At 40.1% G+C, this 21,867-nt stretch overlaps 2 protein-coding genes across 2 annotated transcripts; one reads left to right on the top strand and one right to left on the bottom strand.

Moving 5' to 3' along the window:
* Positions 1 to 402: 402 nt before the first annotated feature.
* Positions 403 to 7,387, bottom strand: ints13 (integrator complex subunit 13). Its single transcript, XM_041030625.1, has 17 exons — positions 6,974 to 7,387; positions 6,389 to 6,639; positions 6,213 to 6,287; positions 5,857 to 6,059; positions 5,394 to 5,474; positions 5,180 to 5,270; positions 4,887 to 5,015; positions 3,461 to 3,545; positions 3,180 to 3,272; positions 2,684 to 2,773; positions 2,386 to 2,564; positions 2,137 to 2,301; positions 1,799 to 1,953; positions 1,460 to 1,690; positions 1,152 to 1,282; positions 821 to 956; positions 403 to 655 (listed from the first exon to the last, which is right to left on the bottom strand). Exons 2-17 carry the CDS (start codon positions 6,611 to 6,613, stop codon positions 619 to 621), a joined length of 2,106 nt encoding a protein of 701 aa, XP_040886559.1. The 5' UTR covers positions 6,614 to 6,639; positions 6,974 to 7,387; the 3' UTR covers positions 403 to 618.
* An 834-nt stretch (positions 7,388 to 8,221) lies between these two features.
* ano6 (anoctamin 6) lies at positions 8,222 to 21,015 on the top strand. The gene is made up of 20 exons (XM_041029907.1): positions 8,222 to 8,498; positions 11,247 to 11,317; positions 11,855 to 11,983; positions 14,394 to 14,459; positions 14,546 to 14,833; positions 14,924 to 15,037; positions 15,197 to 15,312; positions 15,448 to 15,582; positions 15,736 to 15,841; positions 16,231 to 16,291; positions 16,551 to 16,696; positions 16,875 to 16,952; positions 17,109 to 17,328; positions 17,412 to 17,581; positions 17,665 to 17,762; positions 17,872 to 18,002; positions 18,265 to 18,470; positions 18,713 to 18,909; positions 19,155 to 19,260; positions 19,367 to 21,015. The coding sequence occupies exons 1-20, from the start codon at positions 8,405 to 8,407 to the stop codon at positions 19,577 to 19,579; spliced, it is 2,745 nt and encodes a 914-aa protein (XP_040885841.1). The 5' UTR covers positions 8,222 to 8,404; the 3' UTR covers positions 19,580 to 21,015.
* The last annotated feature ends 852 nt before the right edge of the window (positions 21,016 to 21,867 follow it).

Genomic DNA, 21,867 nt, shown 5'->3' with positions numbered 1-21,867 from the left:
AGGGCCTGAGCGCCTCACTGCCCCTGACTCTGGATCTGCTGCGCAGCCCAGTTGAACCCTGTTGCATTTTCACCCTGACGGCTCACCTCAGCCTCCACTCCATCCTCCATCACCGTCACAGAGTGGACCTCTTGCTGAAAAAACTGTCTCGCTGGATCGGTCAACCCTGAGTTCAGAGAAGCAATGCTTCCAGAGTTTCCTATCACCAAAGTTGGAGCTGTCAGCTACAGACAAGACTGTTTTGCTACTACACCCACTCCCACATTTGGCAGTCCTAACCCTTCTTCAGCTGGGAGTTATTTTTACTTTAATCAGTCATATTTATTATTTTAAACAGAGCATCAACAGTACTACTTTACCACTCAAATGCTTGATCAATAATGAAGCACTGCGCAGTTCTCTATTGACAGCTTTTATTGTGTTACACAATATGTGAACAGCATATCTACAAAATCAGGGGTAAAAAACATTATAAATTCCTTGTTAGAGTTCACCCTCTATTTTATTTTGATGTCCTTGTTTTGGGGTGGGGGGTATAAGGTGGCACCCAAGTCTGAAAAACACTGTGGTCCACGAACTCATCCTCAGAAAGGGGTGTGTGACGTGTCTGTGGAGACATCATCTGGAGGCCTTGCCATTTTCATGAACGTCCATCCTGTAAACAAGGTAAATGTTAAATAAGATGCATAAATAATGAAGTTTCAGGTGCAACATATGTGTTACCAGCTTGTATGTATGAATGATATCTATCACAGGAAACGATTTGAACCCGTGTTACACCCATAAAGCGACAGACAATTGATATTTCACAGTGACAGACCCGTTCTCGTCTTTGAGGTGCTGGTACAACTCAAACTTGTTGTTGACGGAGCTCGCTCTTCCAACAAACTCTTGGTGCTTCCTGGAATTGGCTACGGTGATCCGATTGGTCCACATGGTGAGGAGCGAGACAGGACCTGCAGGTAAAAACAGTATGCCATCCTGTGATACAGCAGTTCATAGTCACAGAGCCTGGAGTGTTCACTATAATAATTATAGTGTGTTATTGTGTTAAGTTGTAATCAACTGACACACTAAAAAAAAGTTATTCCAACTTGATGAGTTAATTAATGCATCATTTTCTGAAAAGAGATTCTGATGAGCGCTGTTACCTTTTGCTCTCTCTGGAGGCTGAACCTCCTCTGTGGACAGACGTGGTTTCTTGTTGAGCGGCTCTGGAGAGTCCGGGGAATCTTTGATCACTTCCGACTCCTGATCTTCTTTATCCAGCAAACCCTTTAGCCTGTAGGTTAAAAGCAAAAAGACAGTGTGATGTAAAAGAACAGAAAGCTGTGTGACCCATTCCAATCTGCAGAAAAAAAATAATTTTGGCACCAAATTTCAGCAACTTTTCTTTTTCTGTGATTGTGATTATTGTTTTCATGTATGAATATGCTACAGTTCTCCAAACCCCATTCACCTCTCTGAGTCCTGCCAGCTTTTGTCGTCCGTGTCCTTGCTACCATTTTTCTCTGTTCTGTCCTCCCTCTCCTCCCTCTTCCTCCCTCTCTTCTTTCTGTCCTCTTCCTCAGGAGGTTTGCTGCGGCAGGCGATGATGCAGTCCAGAACCCGCTGGTGTCTGTCGGTGGCTCCCGCGTGAGTTTTCACTAACGTTTCCAATTCGTTCCACATTATACGATACTGTTCGTCTCTGGAAATGACAACAATGCAAAAGCACCAGTGAGCCCGCTGTGATGCTGATGTTAATTTCTGCTGGTAACCAAAAGACGGAGGATGTCAAGTTTGTTCTTTTTTATACCTCTTGGGGCCTTTGCCTCTAGATCCCACAGTGGAGATAGGAAGTGGGTCGTTCTTCCTCTCCATGTCCACCAGGTTGTAAACAGTCTTCTGGCAGGTCAGAACATCCTCCTCAGTCAGAGTCTCCTTCACTATCAGGTTAGCTAGAGGAACCACCTAGTGAAGAAAAACAGCAAGACAAGAGCCTGAGCTGAAGGCTGATGACGTGGACCCAGGAGGCAGATTATCGTTTACATTCAGATGATATCAGCAGGGAACAACAAGCTGAACATGATGTACTGTGGTGGAGCCTGCTCTTGTCAGACTAAAATCCAGGGGACTGTTCTGCATGCTGCTTACTGCCTGCATGTTAAAGATGGTGGTCTGGGAGATGATCATTGGCCAGTATCGAGTGTGACGCTCCAGCTGTGCCTTAGCCCTCTCAACTGGCAGCTTGCCCGAGGGATCGTGGGAAGACTCTGAAACAGGAGTCAGCCGGTTCTCCCTCATGAATTCACCAAAGTCCTGATGAAGCCAAAGAAAAAAAAAATCAGTTACCATCAGATAATTTTTAGTGCCTATTTCGGCACAGTTAAGAACTGAGCTCACTGTGATGCGGTAGTCTGTCACTCGGCCTCCGCAACCCTCGCTGATGGAGGGCGGGTCCTCCAGGGTGGAGCGGTTGCTGTTGAGCACATGCAGGAAGATCTCACCGCCGTGGCTGCTGAGCATGTGGCTGGCGACTTTTGACCCTGACTTCCTGGGCTGCTCCAGCAGCACTGATCGACCTGTGGTCAGTCGATAAGAGAAGTAATCACCCAACAGGCCAAACTATTAGTGTGTGGGTCAGTTCAGACAGAGGAAATGTTGGTGGTCATGAGTAAAATAACCAACCACGACAGCTCACCGTTAAGGAGAAAATTTGTCAAACATGACGACGGACGACTGTTTACGTCTGTGGGGGAGATACGATAGGCTCCGGTACAGTAATGCAGTTCTAAGGTGGAATGAAAGGAACAAGTAGATACAACCAAATCAGGCATTTTTCATCACATTTGCATCAGTCCCGCAACTGATAACTCCCTTTCCTGCACAATATTCTCCTCATGTCTACTTCATAGCTGTGTGGGAATAGTTTTTACAAATTATAAAACTGTGTCTTTGTACTTCAAAACCATCTGACAAGCCTGTAGTAAGAGTGTATTTGCAGAAATTGGAACCAATTTCAAATATAAAAAATAACTGAATATTTGGCACAATACATGAAATTGCATGCATGAATAATGACATTTAAAAATAAAATATTTCACTTCTGAAACGTGCGTCACCTAAGTTGAGATTAGGGCAATATAAAACTAATTAAACATTTACAAAAATCAAATAAGAAAATCAGCTGTGCCCACCTATGCTGTTGGTCCGTGGAGTGCACCATTTCAGTGTAACCGTCTCTTTTAGTCCATTTTCTCGAGTGCTAGTTCCAGCCATGTGCAAATCTCCTACACAACGAAAAGATGACGTGAATTGTTAAATTCTGATGATCAACCTTTGAAGATTTTACTTCAATTTGTTTTTACTTTATTTTGTGTAGTTGCGTCTGGAGCTTTTAACCGTTCCTTCCTGATAAAAAAATATCAATTAACCTGTTCATAATTTTAGTGTTTTGTTTTTCAACATAGGTACCCACCACTTTTAAAGAACTCCAGGTGGGCGTCTCTGTGATGCAGGAGCTCAACGTCATAATTGGCTGATGTGTTGGCGTGCTGCTCTTCCTGCCCATCCGCAGAAACAACAACAAATACAGGTCAGTGTGAATGTGGAAACTCGCACACACAAACACACACTCACAAACACACATTAACACTGCTGATTTCATGTTCCAAAGGGTAAATGATCATGGACAAAGTAAAAGGAAAATGTTTGCTTGCTGGATGAAGTATGTTTTCTTCTGTCTACATCAGAGATTGGTGTTTAATGTAAATGTACTTTAATCCACAAAATACAACATCTTCTACTGAGCCTATACTTGTTTGATAATTTTAACCTTTATATATTTTGGCCATGTTCCCAAAAAATGGGGCCTGGCAAGCGCTGATCTAAAAACAAACTTTAAATACAAGCTGTGAATCATGTTTAAACATTTAGAGGATGGTCAGGTTCAAAAAAAGACAGCACAATGGACCACACAAAGACACTAAAGGGGGAGTGAGTGGGAACTGATGAGGGAAACAAAGACCTGTGGAAAGTTTGGACAACTTTTAAGGTGAAAACAGCTGACAGACAATGACAGTATTTAATAACTCAGAAGAGGCAACGCTGGTCACAGATGTCTCAACTTAAAGGCAGTTGAATGCAGCAACATTCATATTTTGCATTTTCAGAAGAAACGCTGTCTCAAAAATGGTTGATTTTCCCAGAACAATTTGAATTCTTCTAAAACAAAAAGTGAGTCAATGTTATTATGTCATTTAATAACACAACAAGCTAATTTTTGGTGTGCGGGCTTTGCACTTTTCCAGCAAAACCCGAACTCTGCATCCCCTCATTGTCCACATGAGACCAGAGTTGCCTGTCCTTCACTGGAGCCTCACCAGCAAATCTGTGGACAAACTGTCACATCAAAATAAAGTAATGACACTGTAAGCCTGTTTGCAACTGTAGAGCTGAAAGTATATACTGCACACTACATGGTGTAAACTCTGCCCCTTCCTCACTTGCATGTGTGTGTGATAAGAGTACTAACCTGTTCGCAAACATTTAATGTGGGCTAGCAAAACAGAAAATACAGCATGAAACCAGCAGCAGGTTCACAGTCATATCAACATGCAGATGAGATAAACAAAAAGATAAGACTGTAAAAGTTTCATGAGTCATTAGGGGTGAGGAAGGGCTTACACATAAAGATTAAGCAAGCACAAAAAAAAGTGAAGGCTGTGAGAGAAGAGGGAAAATAACAAAAATAAAGCAATCATCAAGTAAAAATGGGAAGTGGTGCATTGCAGTATGGAAATGACAACATCTTTATACTTGCAAAAGAAAAAAATATTAATAAGTGAGTTTTAATCTTGATGATGCATGTGCAAGGCCAGGCTAAAGGGCCAGGAGCCCCTTACCTTCATGGGGATGTTTGTTATGGTGGTGGAGGCCAAGTCAAAGTGCTGCTGGACCAGAATGTTGAGTTTGGTGGCGAGGTGCCTCCCAGCACGAACACTGTGAACCTCACTGGTTAGCAGAGGAGAGACCTGACACAGCAAGGGAGGGGATACAGTGAGAAATAACGGCTGTGACATGGTGCTATTAATTGCAGTTTGGTGTTTGTAAACCAGCATCAAGTGTCATGTTTTCACATTCTATTCTCTGGGTGATTCTTAGAAAACAGAGCCCTGCATGTCTTGTTAGCACCCACCTCTTTCTTAGGGCGGTCAGACACCAGCGTGTCTTCACCCAGTGGGAAGATGTGAACTAAAACCAGCTCACACTGCTGAATGGCCATCAATCTGAAATAGGAAATATGTGTATCTGTATTACCAAATTTCAACCATATTCCAAATAACATTCAATGCAAAATGATTTGAACAATGGCCAGTGAAGTGTTTCTTTGGACATCATCTGATACTGACCTGTCTGAGCCTGCTGCCAGCTTGTTTTGCTCTAAAATGGTCTCCTGGATGTAGTCTTCCAACATGCGCACATGAGTATCACTGTACCATAAAACACAGGAAGAGCACTGAATTGGCACAGTATTCAATAACACATTTTAATGGCTTCTTCTTATTATTATTCATAAATATCAAATAATGGGATAAATAACGTCCTTTAGATAAGGTCATATATATTCACAAGTACAAAATAGTGACAATACAACAGTGGTTAGAATGATACAACATTTATGAGCATTTAAGTTGTTGACTTGTTGTTGATTCAACTTAACAGTAATTTTTAAGGCTGTTTTTATGTTGGACTGCACTGTATTATAAAGTGTTTGATTTTCTATATAAATAACTAAGGTGAACAAAATGTCAGAGGCGTTCGACATAATAATGGCTACAGCTGATTTTCTGCCGTGTTAATGACAGTGTTTACCTTTTAGCATTGGTTAGGCAGATAATACGACCCCTATTGGCAACTCTGTCAGCTGTATCCATCAGAGCAGTGCGCTTCTCGTGCTGCAGCTCTGTGATCTTACATAACGACTCCACGGCAGCAACCAGCCCGTGCAGGATGCTACAACACTCTGGGTCTTCACGAGGGTTTGGTGGCCCCACCGCTGCCAGAGCTGACATGAGCTGCCACAGAGGAAGAGAAACCACATAGAGCAAAAATGTCACTGATGTTTCTTATAAATGTTGCATTCCTCCAAAATGTGACCACCTGGAGCTGACAAAGACAGCGCAATTATTGTACATGGGCTTAGTAAGTTTTACCAGGCAGAGGATTACCTCATGAGTGCTCTGATCTTCCTGTTTCCAGCTATTCAATATGTGAAACTCTGAATCACTCACAATGTAATTCACCTGGAAAATAAAAGAGGTGGCAGAAAGTGTTAATGACCTTGGTGTTAATAACATTACGCACAAGATTTAAAAAAAAAAAAAAAACAAAAAAAAAATCTAACCAGTTTGTCCCTTGGATAAATATCATAGAGAATCCGACAGTACTCCATGGAGCACTCCACAGCACAGGTCCACAGGGACTTGGACACAGGGGCCAAAGGAATGACCCCTTGAGCTCGACTCTTTGTCAGCACATCACATTCTACCTGCTGACGGCTTGACTCAGCCATGTAAGGGCAGTGGTCTACCACAAAGACCGTCTTGTGGGACATTGAGAACATCTTCATTTTGCAAATCTGCAGTGGGTGCTGATCTGTAAGGATAACAAAAAAATAAACCAACATTAGACTCTGGGTAAACTGGTGTTTTTAACTTGGTAAAATTGCTATGTTAAAATATTAAAATAAGATTCTCCCCTTCATCATAATCAGGGATGCAGCAGAGAATTTATAATCCAAATTTCCATTTGTTCTTGTTACTACTTAAATACACATACACAGCTAAAATAACCCAGGGTTAGAACATGGTCAGTGTGAATTATACAGTATGTTGGAACTTCTACAGTAAAATGGCTGCCTTAGTCAGTCTACACTCATATACATAAATATTTCTGAATATTTCCTGTTGGTCAGTGAATGTTAACTCACCTGGAGAAAGCCTTGAACGCCTTGCGGTCAGGAAGTGATCTGAACCGGCAGAAAACTGTGTCTGCTCTCTTTAGCTAACGTTTTAACTCATAAAATAAAACTCTGGTTATCAAACGGGGAACCTGATCAGCCTTGGGACATGTTATTCATCACCAACTCCAAATGCTAGAGTAGCATGTCAGTCCACCGCTTTAGCCTGTTAGCTAACACTAGGCGGAATCATTTGTTTGCTGATTCACGTCCATTACCATTTACCCATTATGCCATTTGTTTAATGCTGAACTTGGTGTTTTCTATTTAAGCCACTTATGAATAATAATTACCGAACTATGTTTACACACTTGGAATAACTAACAGAAACAATACAATTGTTAGTCGTTACAGGTTTGTTATTGGCGGAAATATGTCCACTGGTGTTCCGTCACTGATTTCCGTCCTCTAGGTGCTGGGTCTCACAGTTAGATGGTTCCTTGCTCGCATCAATAGGTTCGTTATACTGAGACAAGCTTAGTGTGAAGTTGAATACTCCACACACATTCACTTCGGATCCAGCGGGGTATTCTGCATATTTAAGAATAGATTGTAAACCACTGTGTCACATGATATGGAAGCTATTAATAATCGTAATAATTATGAATAAATATTTTCAGTAAGTAGACAAAGTACTAACATACAACATAAAGGCTGTGCCCTCTATGGGCTTTATGATTACCCGTTTTTAGGCCTAATGATTGTTGACCACTGGGCCACATGAAGGTATAAAATTATTTTTTTAAAAAGAAAGAAAAAAGTGTAATCACATGACCCAGAAAGGTTTAAAAAAAAAAAAAAAAAAAAAGTTTGCATAACGAACTGAATAAAGTAACTGAGCAACGGACGGGGCGCTGACGTCACAGACTAACGGTGAGTGTTGCTGGGGGAACAGAAAGTATCAGGCTTTAGCTTTGAGGTAAATGGTTAGCTTAAAAACCCTTCAACAACTTTACAACTTACATTCACTGGCCGAGTACTTCATCAGGAACACCACACTGCGTGTTATAGTGTTAAACATGACACGTGTTTGGCTGGTTGTATAACCGAATAAGCAGGTGTACAGGTGTTCCTAATAAAGTGTGTCTGGATGGCAGTTGCGTTCACGTTCATCTCTCAGCTAACTTTTTGAGTGGGTAACGTGGGCGTAGCGCGATGTGCAAAATGTGGCTGCACAACATCAACACCGTCCTCCGTCTCCGCCTACGGCCCCACCCGTTTGTTTCTCTCAAGTCACAACCTGAAAGAAACTTCATGTGGGTAATTCTGTGTTGAGAAAATAAGCAAGAATGCGCTGAGGACGGGACTGCTCGTCAAAAACCGCTGTAATATAGACCTACTGCCTGTTGGTGGTAAGATTTTAAAGTTTTTGCCTTCGGTGATGTGACTTGAAGAAGGACTATGAGCGCAAACGACATTCTCGAGATGGACTCCGTTTCCGAAACAGAGGAGATGGAGGGTGATGCTGAACTGGACATGATAAACGAAGAAGTTGGTGAGAGACATACTTTGTTCCTCGTTAGACATTTGGGTGGTTATGTGTGTGTTTTGTGTGCCATCATGGCCACTATGGATTTTATTGTCCCTCTAATACTTGAAATACACGGACACACTCATCTCTGGGACTGTTACCACCTACTCATTCATCACTAATCTATAGTTTGTTCTCAGTTTACATAGTGATGCTTTAAGGGGGTGTAACTTTTAAATTCTGAGAAACTTTACTTGAGTATTTTGATTTTCTATGCAACAAACACATGGTTATTTTATTAAGTATGTTGCACTCACATTAAACTACCAAACAATACATTAAATAATCACAACTGACTTCTGCTTAACCCGCTGCAACATTAAAATGCAGTCTAAATGTTGATACACTGGTTCTAATCATTCAGTATAACAGTGACATGCACCATTTTCCCGCCTAGCGACAGCTTTTGCTTTTCATTTCCTATTTTTTCTAATGTTAAGAGATCTACTTGAAATGAATGGTTTGTGACTTCCCCACTAACCGCAAATACAATATTGTTTGCCCATTTCTGCTATCACGAAACATGAGGGTAGATTTAGTAGATATAAATGATCAAAAGCTGCGTGTATGGGAGTGTGGTGCGCACATTTTTATCAGGGCACAAACCCACACCGCCATATTCACAGCATGAAAAGAACATAGATTACAGATATTATTTCACCTCCAGTTGAACAAATACAGCAAAACACATAACATTCCTGTTTATTTCACAGCTGTATTGTAGCTGTTGGCAGGGAGAAGTGATTGTGTCACTCCACACTCTTTTGTTTCTTGCATGTCTTACATTCTTCACACTACAAACTGAAGCCACTACTTAACAGCTGAATAGAATACACTCCAGCCTGTCTTCTTAAGTGCAAGTGAAAACAGACAGTGGTGGGCATCTTCACATACAGCACAGTATGTTGCAGTGTCTGTACAGCTGTGAGTTGGTCAATCTGTTAGTTCCTTTGTGTCTGTCTTGTCCATAGTGACATACTGTCTGAGGCTGCATTGCTTTTTTTCTTCCCCACTCACAGCTCACTTACAATAAGTGGTTCTTTGGATTACCATTAGTAGTTATCAGTATATGTAAAAGGCCTGTTCCTGGGAAAGACATTATACTGGACTCCTACTGAATGTCATAAAGTGCCCCAGTGTTTGACTCAGAAAAGTATTTCCTGTCAGATGGTAGGAAGAACACTTGGAAATGGTTTTGCATTAAACTTTGTTTAAATGTTAGCCCTGAGTTCAAATGAAAAGTCCTGTGTTGTTATCATGCACCTTCATGCTGTGAAAAAATTGAAAGAATCCAGTTAAGCACAGTTGTTTCTGTTTTTATTATTGTGTCTTGTTGTGGAGGACGTACTCTTGAGAGGAAGTGAAAGGCCAACTGGTTGGGTTTTGGCAGGAAAGCCATTTTCTTTGTGCTGGCAGAATTTGGGGTTAGACACGGCATGCTTTTCAAAAGAATCAAACTGACTCACTGTACATCTTGGAGGTTTCGCAATAGTGTTTCCCTTGGGTTTCATGACTCAGTCAGAATGGTAACAGTAGATATTAAAAATCTGGGAACTACGGCATGTTACAGCAATGATACAGTTTACCGTGAGGATTTAGGCCTACTATATGTCAATGTAAAAAGGTGAATAAAGACTCTAGATAGTTAACAATTATACTACCGTATATCAAAATGAGAATACCCTAAGGCACAGTCATTAAGGATTAGCAGTTCTTTTGTTACTGGCTCGTTGACTTTCTAGTACAACAAGAGGGTGAACCGTTTTGCTGGTACTAGAGTTTGCAAAAGGAAAATCTTGTTTGATGAGCAGTGATTTCCCAGTTAAGTTTCCCAGGGTGTTTCTATGGCTAGTGTTTTGAAAACAACATCTGTCTTCAGTTAGTGGGCTCATAGTGTTCCACTTTAAATGGAAATATGACAGGACTTCCCATATTAGGTGATGTGCCATCTGTTTTGCTCTTGTGATACAATTAAGTCTGAAAACAAAGCCTCATTTATTTGGTTGGTTTAAGGCTGATGTGGTGAGTGGTATAAATACTCAATGCAGATTTTTTTTATGAGTTTTTGGGGAAACGCTGTGGTGATAAGAGTGTTGACCACACTGCAGTAGGCAGTGGCCTATTTCTTTTCTTTTCTTTTTTTTCCCCCCAAGGAAAATAATATAACATTGTGGTGAGTGTGCAGTTGTCTGCAAGCAGTAAGAAAGCAGCCAGAACAGCATGACTTTTAGGGAAACAGGCTTGTTACAGGAGAAGTGGCTGGTTTGGGAATGAGAACCAGTCTGCACTGCTTCAGTGAGCAAGTTATGATGTTTATATTATCCTGGCCAGCTTTCAGCTGAGAACGTAGCTGCATGAAGTACAGAAGGGAAAGAACCAGGAAGGTCACAGCCATGCTAACCTTTGCTATTCAGCACAAATACAAAGCACTTGACACTGAAGGAAGGAGTAATTAATTTTACAGATATTTGGTCATAAAGCAAATTATTATTGGACAAATAAAAAAAATTGACCTGATGATGGCACTATATAGATAGTTCAAATATTCTTATAATTCATCCTGATGGGAACATTAGTGTCTGCACCAAATTTCAATATCTTCAATTTCAGTGTATCTTTGTTAACAAGATGATAATGTCAACCTAATAATTCTTTGATTATTATTATGCCTATTTTCCCATTAATGTGTTTCCTCTGTTTCTTTTCCCACAGTTTATCCTGAGGAGTTTTTACCAACATATCATAGCATTAAAGAAGGAACCAGAATAACCAAAACACAACAGGTGAGTTAACACAATAATGTTACAAAAATCAGTTGTATCTCACAAATACCAAGTACATATATACCGTATATGCCTTTTCTTTCTGAGGAAGAAATGTTTAGCTAACAGAAATCAGACATCAAGGTTATTGCACCTAGAGACACAGTTGTCAAATCACTACACAAAACAGTCTATGATATAAAATCATCAATTATGTAGTTACACATGCTTGCAAGGATTTTATTAATACTTAGTGGTGTCACAAGTCTGATTGTGGAGGGAGAGAGAGAGAGAGAGAGAGAGAGAGAGAGAGAGAGAGGGAGAAAGACGAAGGGCGGGTGTCATATTGTTTGTTGACTCTTCCCATTTCTCCTTCATGGCCCACACCACAGCTTAAATAGGCTGGTCAAGGTCGGTATTTAACAGTATCTCTGCACAGACCTTCCGCACACTGGCCTCTCTGTCCTCTCTCCATTCAACATGTATGACATTATGGAGGACGAGGTGTACGAGTTTCAGGCTGCATATTTACCTCATGAGCCTTGTTTCTGTCCTCAGGCAGAGTTTAACAACAAACCCGACTCCTTATTCTTCAATGATGGTGTGAGGCGGATCGATTTCATCCTGGTTTATGAAGATGAGGATAAGAAGGAGTTTGAGAAGAGGCACACGTTCCAGCGACGCAAGGTAGGTCTTTCATTTTTAAATGTCTTTGAGCTGGTTGGTTCAATCCGATTTGTTAATTAGAAGTTGTGCAGCACAGAGATTATAGGAAATGTGGGGAGAGACTGGTGGGGAAGTAAAGGTCCATAGCTGGACTCCAACCAGGGATGGTGAGATTCCATGATCCAAGTCCCAAATCCCTAAACAGCAGGAGCACTGAAATGCAAATAAATGACAAAATAACAACAATCATAATTAGATACTGAATCTTAAATGTAGAGTTTTTAAAGTAAGAGTTGATGGGAAATCATTTGCCTTAATGATGGAAATTATATTTTAAATTATTTTTACATTTTAAAATCATAAAGTCATACATGTACTGTAGATATTCGTGACTACCTCTAAGTAAATGTATGGTCAAGTACAATACGCATAGTCTGTTTTATTACACATACAAACTGTATTGACTCTTTCCTATTTGTGAAGGGAGTTTTTATTTGCACCTGGATTGTAGTTCATGACATTAAATAAAATATTTGTTATAGTGTATGTTTAGCACAGTGCTGACAGACTTAAAAATTACCTGAACCTTAAGTTATCCATGAAATGTAACAGTTGTTTTTATAGTGCCTTTCTCCTGTACTTCACATTCTTTCAACACATATTTTAACTATGACGTGTCCAGTACAGCTGCTGTTCAGAGGGAAGATGCGGAAATGAGAAGCATTACTCTTTCACTCAAATCAGATCAGTCTGGTCATGAGTCTCCTTCTCTAAGCTTGAGCTGCTTCCAGTTTTTTTTTTGTTTTGCCAAATTTTCTCATCCCAGAAATCTGATAAGATAATTTGGTGCTACTGCTCTGTCATAAATGTCATAAATACTTCACATTCCACCTGTTTTAACACATCATAAATCTAAATTTCAGGTATCTGTGCAGGCATTGACATGCACAAACAAAGGGCATTGAGACATTAGCTGACATACCCAGGTGTGTTGTTTGTTGCTACCCACGTCTTTCACAATAGGTTTACAGTGGGGGATTTGTAATATTATGCTTTGGAAATACTGTTGATCTACAGACCTTAGTTACCTGCAGTGTTGCAACCGGATCCCTCAGATGGTTCTGAGGTAGAGACTGCGATGAAGGCCAAAATCATAAACTCTTAAATGGTAAAAGCAGCGAACGGACTTCATGGGTGTCGGCAGACAAGATGATATGTAAAGTTTTAAAAGTTGGCCAGTAGAGCTGCTGCAGGTCAGAGATCATGAGCTTCTTCACCACTTCACCACTGAGACTGAGGCAATTACTCATTTGTAATCATTGCAAACCAAACTAAATCCAGAGAAGGATGAGGAGTGCAGCAGTCTCTACCAGGCACGCCCCTGACTTTGTCTTTCTGTGAAGCCAAACTGGTGTCAAACAGGAGTTGCAAAACCTTTTTCTGCTCTGATTCCTGGAAGGGTGTGGTTCAGTTCAGGTAGGGGTGGCTGAATTGTTAGCTGATGATGCTCAATTTGCTTTAAAACATTCTATTATGTTAGCCTGAACTTCTGTGCCCTTATGGTATTTCTTGTGTGTCATGAAAACTGATCTGGCTCCAACAAACAGCAAAGGTACTTACGTTTCCTTTGTCAACAGTTCCTCGAGGGTATTTGTTAGAATGCTGTTGACATGATGAGGTTATGTGAAAATGTATACAGGTGATACACAGCTTGCATTCACTCAGAAAGGCTGAATTCTCTTGGGCAATATTGATGTCAGCTTATCAGAAAGTTTAAAAGCAGTTGAAATGAGAACATTTGATGATTTACTTAATGTTACCTGATGTGATGAGCTACTTTTTCTGTTTGTTATTTTTTGTTTTTAACATTCCATGCTCTGTAACATGCTGTTTGGCTTTGGGAATGCTGTAGTAGCAGTTCAAAGTGGATCCTGGATTCAGTTGTGATATACCACCTACATGAACCTGTTCAGACTTGATGACAGTATTTTCATTCTTGCGGCTTATGTACAGTGTAAATAATGGCAATTCTGTGGGAATGGAAATGGAAAATGTCCAAATAAATGAACAGTTAACTCTAATGTGAGCTTCAAGGTAATCTCAAAACAACAATATTGATGAAATTTGATCACATAAAGGTAAATGTGTAATGTGTAAATAGGCAAATTGTTTACATTAGCAGACAACAATAGAAATAAGTCTTAGGCTTAGTTGTGCTGTCCTGAAACACTTCTGTGGAAATTCAGATGATTACCCTTGGCACACACATTATTTACTCTGTTACCTTGGCACATACAGTACAATAAGTCGTGCAGATGCTGCAACTACAGTCAATCCGGTTCAGAAATTGAGTCACAATAGCCAGAGAGGAAGGGTGAGCATTAAAACAATGAAACTCACTGAATGGCTTTTCTGTAATTCCTCTCTGTAGAGACGGCGAGAGTACTTTGAGGCCAGCTTGATGAAGATGGGAATGGAGCTGGAGGCCACACAATCTGTACGTGGATTGCTCTCATTAAGTATTTTCAAGGTGTTGATTCTCTTCCTGTCTCTCTTACTTCAACTAAACTTTGTGCTCTGCAGGTGGTAGATGACAAACTAATGTTCGTCAAGGTCCACATGCCATGGGAGGTGCTGTGCACCTACGCCGAGGTCCTGCACATCAAGCTCCCTATCCAGCCCAATGACCTGTCCTCCCGCCCCTCCCCATGGCGCTTCCTCTCCTGCATCACCAAGCACTTCTACCCCAACGAGGAGCTGATCAGCAAGGAGACCGAGTTCTTCACTGCCCCCTTTGAGAAAGACCGTGTGGAGTACTTCTACATAAAGGACAGGGATGTCTTCTTCACTCCGTCCATGAGAAGCAGGATGGCAAGTTGTCACATTTTTGGGAATGACCTTGGTCGAAGGATCTTTGTAGGTTTTGACAATAAACATGTGAAGTTCTTTTTCTTTTCCCAGGCATATTACATCCTGAGCCGTGCCCCCTATGATGTAAGAGGAAATATAAAGAAGTTTGGCATCACCAAACTGCTGGACAGTGGAGTGTACAAAGCTGCCTATCCCCTCCATGACGTAAGTACTGCTGTTTTCTACTTTTTGTGTAGCTAAATGCGTACCATTTGTGTTTTAGTGACAGTAGTTTTAGTGTATATGATATATACTGTAATACGCATATAGTATACTTATGCACAGTTCCTTTGTTTGAGTTATGTCTTCTGTTGGCTGTAACAGTGCAGGTTCAACGTCAGGTCCACAGAAGCAGGCTGCCCCAACGAGAGATTTCTGCTCTATCAAGAATGGGCTCATCCCAAAAGCTTCTACAAGATGCAGCCACTCGACCTAATAAGGTGAGTGCAAGGCTTTATGTTCTCTTCACAAAGGAGTGCTGAAGAATGCCGGGAATTACTCTTTCATGGTGTTCAGTTCAGTAGAGCCTCAGTAGTTATCATTTAAAAAACAACAGTTTTTTTCTTTTTCCACAGGAAGTATTATGGGGAGAAGATTGGCATTTACTTTGCCTGGTTGGGTTTCTACACACTCATGCTCGCTCTGGCTGCTGTTGTGGGACTGGGTTGCTTCATTTATGGATACAAGACTCAAGAAACCAGCACCTGGAGGTACATTTCTCCTGAGATGTGGTTGAAAACTTCAGAATAGATAGCAAGTGGACCTTGATTGAAGATTTTCTTCTTGTCAAAATAATCACAACCATGCACAACTGAACAAGTTTCTTTACAAATGCTTCAGAGTTCACTATCTTTGTTCTGCAGCAAAGAGGTGTGCGACCCTAACATTGGAGGAAAAATTGTGATGTGTCCACAGTGTGACAAGTTCTGCAATTACTGGAGGTTAAACAGCACTTGTGAGTCTTCAAAAGTGAGTGGTATTTTATTTCAGCATGAGCTAATTCTGAAAAACGTGTCTATAAATGTCCTAAAAGGAAAAAAAAAATTCTATTTGTATCCTTCAGAAATGTCAGATTTTGTGAGAAAAGGGCTTCTAAAGACAGTATTTATCATATTGTAGTAAAGGGATTTTACCTTTGTGCCATTATATGTTGCAGTGAAGTACAACAAAACTCCTCACATGTGATAAAGACAGTTCTTACTGCATGAGTACATGATACAGTTACAGAATTTACATATTGAAATGCGTGTGGCTGTTGTGGCACAGCGATAGTTTGGGTTTTGAACTGATTTGCATATCAGTTATGTAGAACTCTGACAATATTTCTTTTCTTTCTCCTTTGTTTTTTTTTTTTTTAGAAACTTTGTATATTCGATAACTTTGGAACCCTGGTGTTTTCGGTTTTCATGTCAGTCTGGGGTAAGTTTATATAAGTTCAACATTTTCATCTTTTCAAAACATTCCCACAGAGCACATGTAGGCAAGCTGTATTTATAATTTAAAAAACCTTTGTCGTCTTTGTGAGTATTAAAGGCAAAACAGTATTTCTTAAAATAGTCTACAGTACCAGTGAATATGGAGGAGGATGCAGACAATACTGTGAACACAGTGTAGTTTCCTTCCTTCTCATTACTGCCCTTTTTGTTTTTTCCTGCTCCTTGTCATGTCTTGGGTGTAGTAACTTTGTTCCTGGAGTTTTGGAAGCGTTACCAGGCAGAGCTGGAGTACGAGTGGGACACTGTGGAATTTCTCGAGCAGGAAGAGCCACCTCGCCCGGAGTACGAGGCCAAGTGTATCCATGAGAGGAAAAATCCGGTCACAGGGGTAAATCACACCCACACACAGGTTTTGTGATCATAGAACTTAACCAACCAAAAATATAAAAATGGTTTAAGAATATGGTTTTGTTCAAACTTGGAGAAACTGTAGTCACATAATAAGTTAAAGTCATCCCATGTTGTTGTTAAAGCCCAGTATTTTATAGTGTTTGTTTGTGATTCAGGTAAAAGAAAAAGTGCCCTATACAACCTGTGGACGATGTGTTCGGGTGTCGATAGGAATTGGGACAGTCCTATTCTGGGTAACGTAAATAAAAATTATTTCTATTTCAATCCATTTTTTTCCCAATAGCCTCTGTTTGCCTGTTATTCAAAGATTGATCCATGAAATGAAGCATTATTTTTCAATTTCAAAACACAATGTGTATTAATCTGTACAACTGTTCTTTGTCCTTTAGATTATGTTGATCCTGGCATCCATTGTGGCCGTCACTGTCTACCGCCTGGCTGTCTTTTTTACCTTCTCAACTAGACTCAGAAGTCAGAAGCTGGAGCCAATAAAGGAGTATGTGACACCTCAAATGGCCACTTCTGTCACAGCTTCCCTCATCAGCTTTGTTGTAATTATGATCCTCAATATCCTCTATGAACGCGTCGCCATTTGGATCACTGACTTTGGTAAGTTTGTATTGTAGTTCAGCTCTTTCCCTACTCAAATGTGGTTTAATGCCAACACCCTTTCTTATCTGTCACTCTAACAGAACTTCCACGGACCAAGACGGACTATGAGAACAGCTTAACCCTGAAGATGTTCCTCTTTCAGTTTGTCAACTATTACTCCTCCTGTTTCTACATCGCCTTTTTCAAAGGGAAAGTGGTTAGCTATCCTGGGCAGCCTGTTTATCTGTTGGGAAAATACCGTAATGAGGAGGTACTGTTTGTCCATCTGGCTGCTACATGCCTACCTTACTCAGTTGTTACTCTTGACTCTTAGTCTGCATCTTGTTCCTGCAGTGTGATCCTGGTGGTTGTCTGTTTGAGCTGACAACTCAGCTCTCTATCATCATGGGTGGAAAAGCCATCTGGAACAACATCCAAGAGGTCTTGCTACCGTAAGGAGTCAGAATCTAAAACCATATTTTTGCTTACAGCAGGTGTCAAGGCCAACACTCCACTGTCACACCGAGTAACGGTTGTATGAACTTGTCCACCTCTCCACAGGTGGGTGAAGAATTTGATTTCCCGCTACTGCACCCGTGTGGCCTCCGAGAAGGTGATTCCTCGCTGGGAGCAGGACTACCAGCTCCAGCCTGTTTCAAAACTAGGACTGTTCTATGAATATCTAGAAATGGGTAAGAGGAAAGTAATATGGATAATGGTTGAGATATTTGACCTCATGTTTGATTTAAATATTAAAATACTGCTTGATAATATTGTTATATAAATAAATAATGTTTGAAATGGAAGGTCCATTGCAAATTTCAGTGCTTGAGTGACATTACTTTTCATCCCTGAATGCTTTTTGATCAGACAATACTAAATATTTTTACCTCTAGCAACCAATTATGAAAATAGGTATTTACCAGATTTTTATATGTATCTTGTTTCTCTCAGTCATCCAGTTTGGCTTTGTGACCTTGTTCGTGGCTTCCTTCCCTCTGGCTCCGGTCCTGGCTCTGGTCAACAATCTGTTTGAGATTCGGGTTGATGCTTGGAAAATCACCACTCAGTTTCGCCGCATCTTGCCAGAGAAGGCCCAGGATATAGGTGCCTGGCAGCCCATTCTTCAGGGCATCGCCATCTTGGCTGTTGCAACAAATGTAAGTTACTGTTTACATTTGGTTATTAGTTTATCCAATTTAGCTTTACAAAACTGATCGAAAAAGGATCAGTAGCAGGGCTTCACAGTGTGTATTAGAGAGAACAGGTGTACCTACCTGCCTTTAGTTTTGTATGATTGGTTTTGCGTCTCATGCCAGAAACTAAAAATTACATTGACTGATTGTGACAGTAAAATTTTCTGCTTTCACTACATTTATTCATTGTTCTGGTGTTTCAACAGGCCATGATCATTGCGTTTACATCGGACATGATTCCACGACTGGTTTACTACTGGTCTTTCTCTGTGTATCCATATGGAGATTACTCCAGTAACACCATGGAGGGCTATATCAACAGCTCGCTGTCTGTGTTCAACGTCAACGATTTCTCCAACTCTAGCACGCCTGCTCTAGGAAACAGCACAGTCACCACCTGCAGGTACAAAGACTCTACCCATCAGTGTGTGCTGTATTCGGTTTTTCCTGGTTGGTTTGTAAAGAGAATACAGAGTCTGAGTTTTCACTAATCATCCTCAATTTGAAAAATGTGTTTTAAAAAGTCTTTTTATATACATCAAATGATACTCACCTGATTCCACTTCATTTTAAACCTGTTGTTTACAATGTAAATGTTTTGTCATGTTTGTTCTCTGAAGGAAGCTCTTACAACTTTTCTTTTTTTAGGTATCGAGATTTTCGGTATCCTCCGGGGCACCCCAGACAGTATGAGCACAATGTCTACTACTGGCATGTGATTGCAGCAAAAATGGCTTTTATAATTGTTGTAGAGGTGGGTAAAAACATAACAGGAAATCTCCCTGACACCTAAAAAATATTATTTAAAAAAAATATATATAAATTAAAGGAAATGTCCTGTTCTTTTTTTCCCCACACAGCACATTATTTACTTTACCAAGTTCATCCTGTCCTACGTGATCCCAGACGTCCCGTACGCTGTCAAAGAGCAGATCAAACGAGAGAAGTACTTGACTCAGGTTATCCTCCATGAGACCAGCCTCAAGCTGGTGACCAAACGTTTGAAACCATACGACGAGGAGACTCACACAGAGCTGACAGGGGCAAAGGAGGAGCTGGAGCTTGATTTTTGACGTGACTACCCAGCACCTACCCTTGGCTGTTTGAAAACTGACCAGCACGTTGTGAACCAGTGACAACATTAAAACCCAAAACAAGTTATGGACTTTCATTATGGAAAAGCAACCAGTGAGACAGAAGACATCTGAAGTTCCTAAGAGGCTGTTGGACAAATAAAGGAGAAACCACTGTTGTCTACTCTTCATCCTTAAATGACAGCTGACAGCGCTAGTGCAGAAACAAGGGGTAAGAGAAACAACTGACACAGCAACTTTTTGCACTTATCAATGCATTGGCGCTTAATGACTCTGATTTGGGAGTCTGATAACAAGCTAACAAATCATCTATTTAGCTTTTAGGCACTAGAACTCAAACATTAACATAAAACATTTGATAGATTAAACCTGGAAAAACACAAAACAATCTCAATTCAATGCCCACTTACTAGTTTTAGACCATAACTTTGAGTTTTTTAATGTATATTTTTACCCCAAAGTGTCTTTCAGTTTTATGACCAGATAAAATTATCAGCCCGTAGCACTGGCACTGTTTGTGTCTCACTCCGTCCATTGAGCAGCAGGTCGGGGGCTCAAAGCTTTCACACAGACAATCCGCTGCTGGGTAAGTGCCACTGCTTGGTGATTGTTTTAGTTAAATACTGTTCTAAAATATCACTATTATTATATACAAAATAGGGTAAACTTTTAAATGCAATGTTTATAATGAAGTGTTTTTTATTTACTTCCTCCTCTGTTACTAAATTTAAAGAGCTCACAATGGTACCAAAGTTGTAATACACATGCTGTCAAAAAAGACATTGACTGCAACTTTTGATTAAATGTGCCTTAGACACATTCTTTGTAAGCTTTAGAAACTTTTCACTTTCAGTTCAGTTGATTCAGGAGGTCAAACCTATTTGACAAATCAAAACAAAAAGCAGATGACATGTTAAAGGTTTGATGAATACAAGTTTACTGGTACACAAGGATAGTTTCATCTTTACTCCTAATGCTGTTCAGTTTAGCCTGTATTTTTGTTTAAATGAAATGATCACAGCCATGTGAAGTGGTTTAGCAGATGATGTGAGTATAGTCTGTCTCTCTCTTTATGCATGTAATCACATCTACTGTTCTGTTTTGCACTTTTTTGAGTTCCAGTCCTGTGCCATGACCACTGTGTTGCACAACATTTTGACTGCATGTCATATCCTGTGATATGGGCAATGCAGCAATTTATTGCCTATATCGTGGATTTATCTTCTCCTGTGTCATTGTTGGTATCTTAGACAAATACCTCTGCTGTATTATTGCCTCGACTTGTGATTTCAACAATGGTACTATGACCACCATGTATGTAAACAGTATCACATACCAGAAGTATCTGACAATCTCATATCTCTGTTGTTTTCTTTGTTTTTTACAGTGCCATTAAATTGTTTTATAATAAAGGGGTTCTCATGTTTCTGTATTCTTACTTTACAGTCTTTAAAAACTAAAGATTAAAAACATTCCTCCATTCTCTTATTTATTTAATTATAATTTAATGTAATTATATCTGATTAGAGCTTTAAAATACTGTTTAAGCAGCTTTTTGTTCCACTTTAGGTTGACTGAGCTACAGTTGCAGTTCTTGTAGCTAAAGTTATTGCAACCCTCAGAAACATCTGGTTTCAAGGTCCTTTTTCAAATACCACTGTCACAGGTCTGATTATGTGGAAAGAGAAAAAAAGCAAGTACTTTAATATTTGTTTACTCTTATCACTTCCATAGGAAATGGTAATAGCTTAGATCACAGGATAAATTTGCTGTTTAAGGTACAGCTGCCTTTCTTTGCAGAACACTTTGCTTCTAATCTTCTTATCTGAACTCCATTTTTTTTCTAGCATTCTTATCTTGACATATTTTCCTGTCCAGAGACTTCAGATTCAGTTGGTATGTGATGGAAGAGCATAACTCAGATATTTCCACTTTGATTCCAGCAGAGACATCAGATTAAAAGATACATTTTTTATGTTCTGAGTGTTTTGAGACCAGTCTGATGTTATCTGGAATCCACTGGAATGTGCTTGCTGCCAGAATAGCTTTTGTAATTGTTGAAGAGGCGAATATAAATAAAACCATTCTCTTCTGAATGATAGGCCTACATTAAAATATTAATTTTAATAAAGCCAAGGACATCACATCTCTGCTGAACTACAGACACAGGACAAGTGAGAGAAGAACCACAGGATCAAACTCCAACTGAACAGATCAAGGGAGGTGTGGAGTGGTACCATCACAGGCTAAACCAGTTCTTCGGTAGG

The sequence above is a fragment of the Toxotes jaculatrix genome, chromosome 22 (assembly GCF_017976425.1).
Source record: "Toxotes jaculatrix isolate fToxJac2 chromosome 22, fToxJac2.pri, whole genome shotgun sequence".
NCBI lineage: Eukaryota > Metazoa > Chordata > Actinopteri > Toxotidae > Toxotes > Toxotes jaculatrix.
This window is presented reverse-complemented; position numbering and strand designations above follow the sequence as displayed.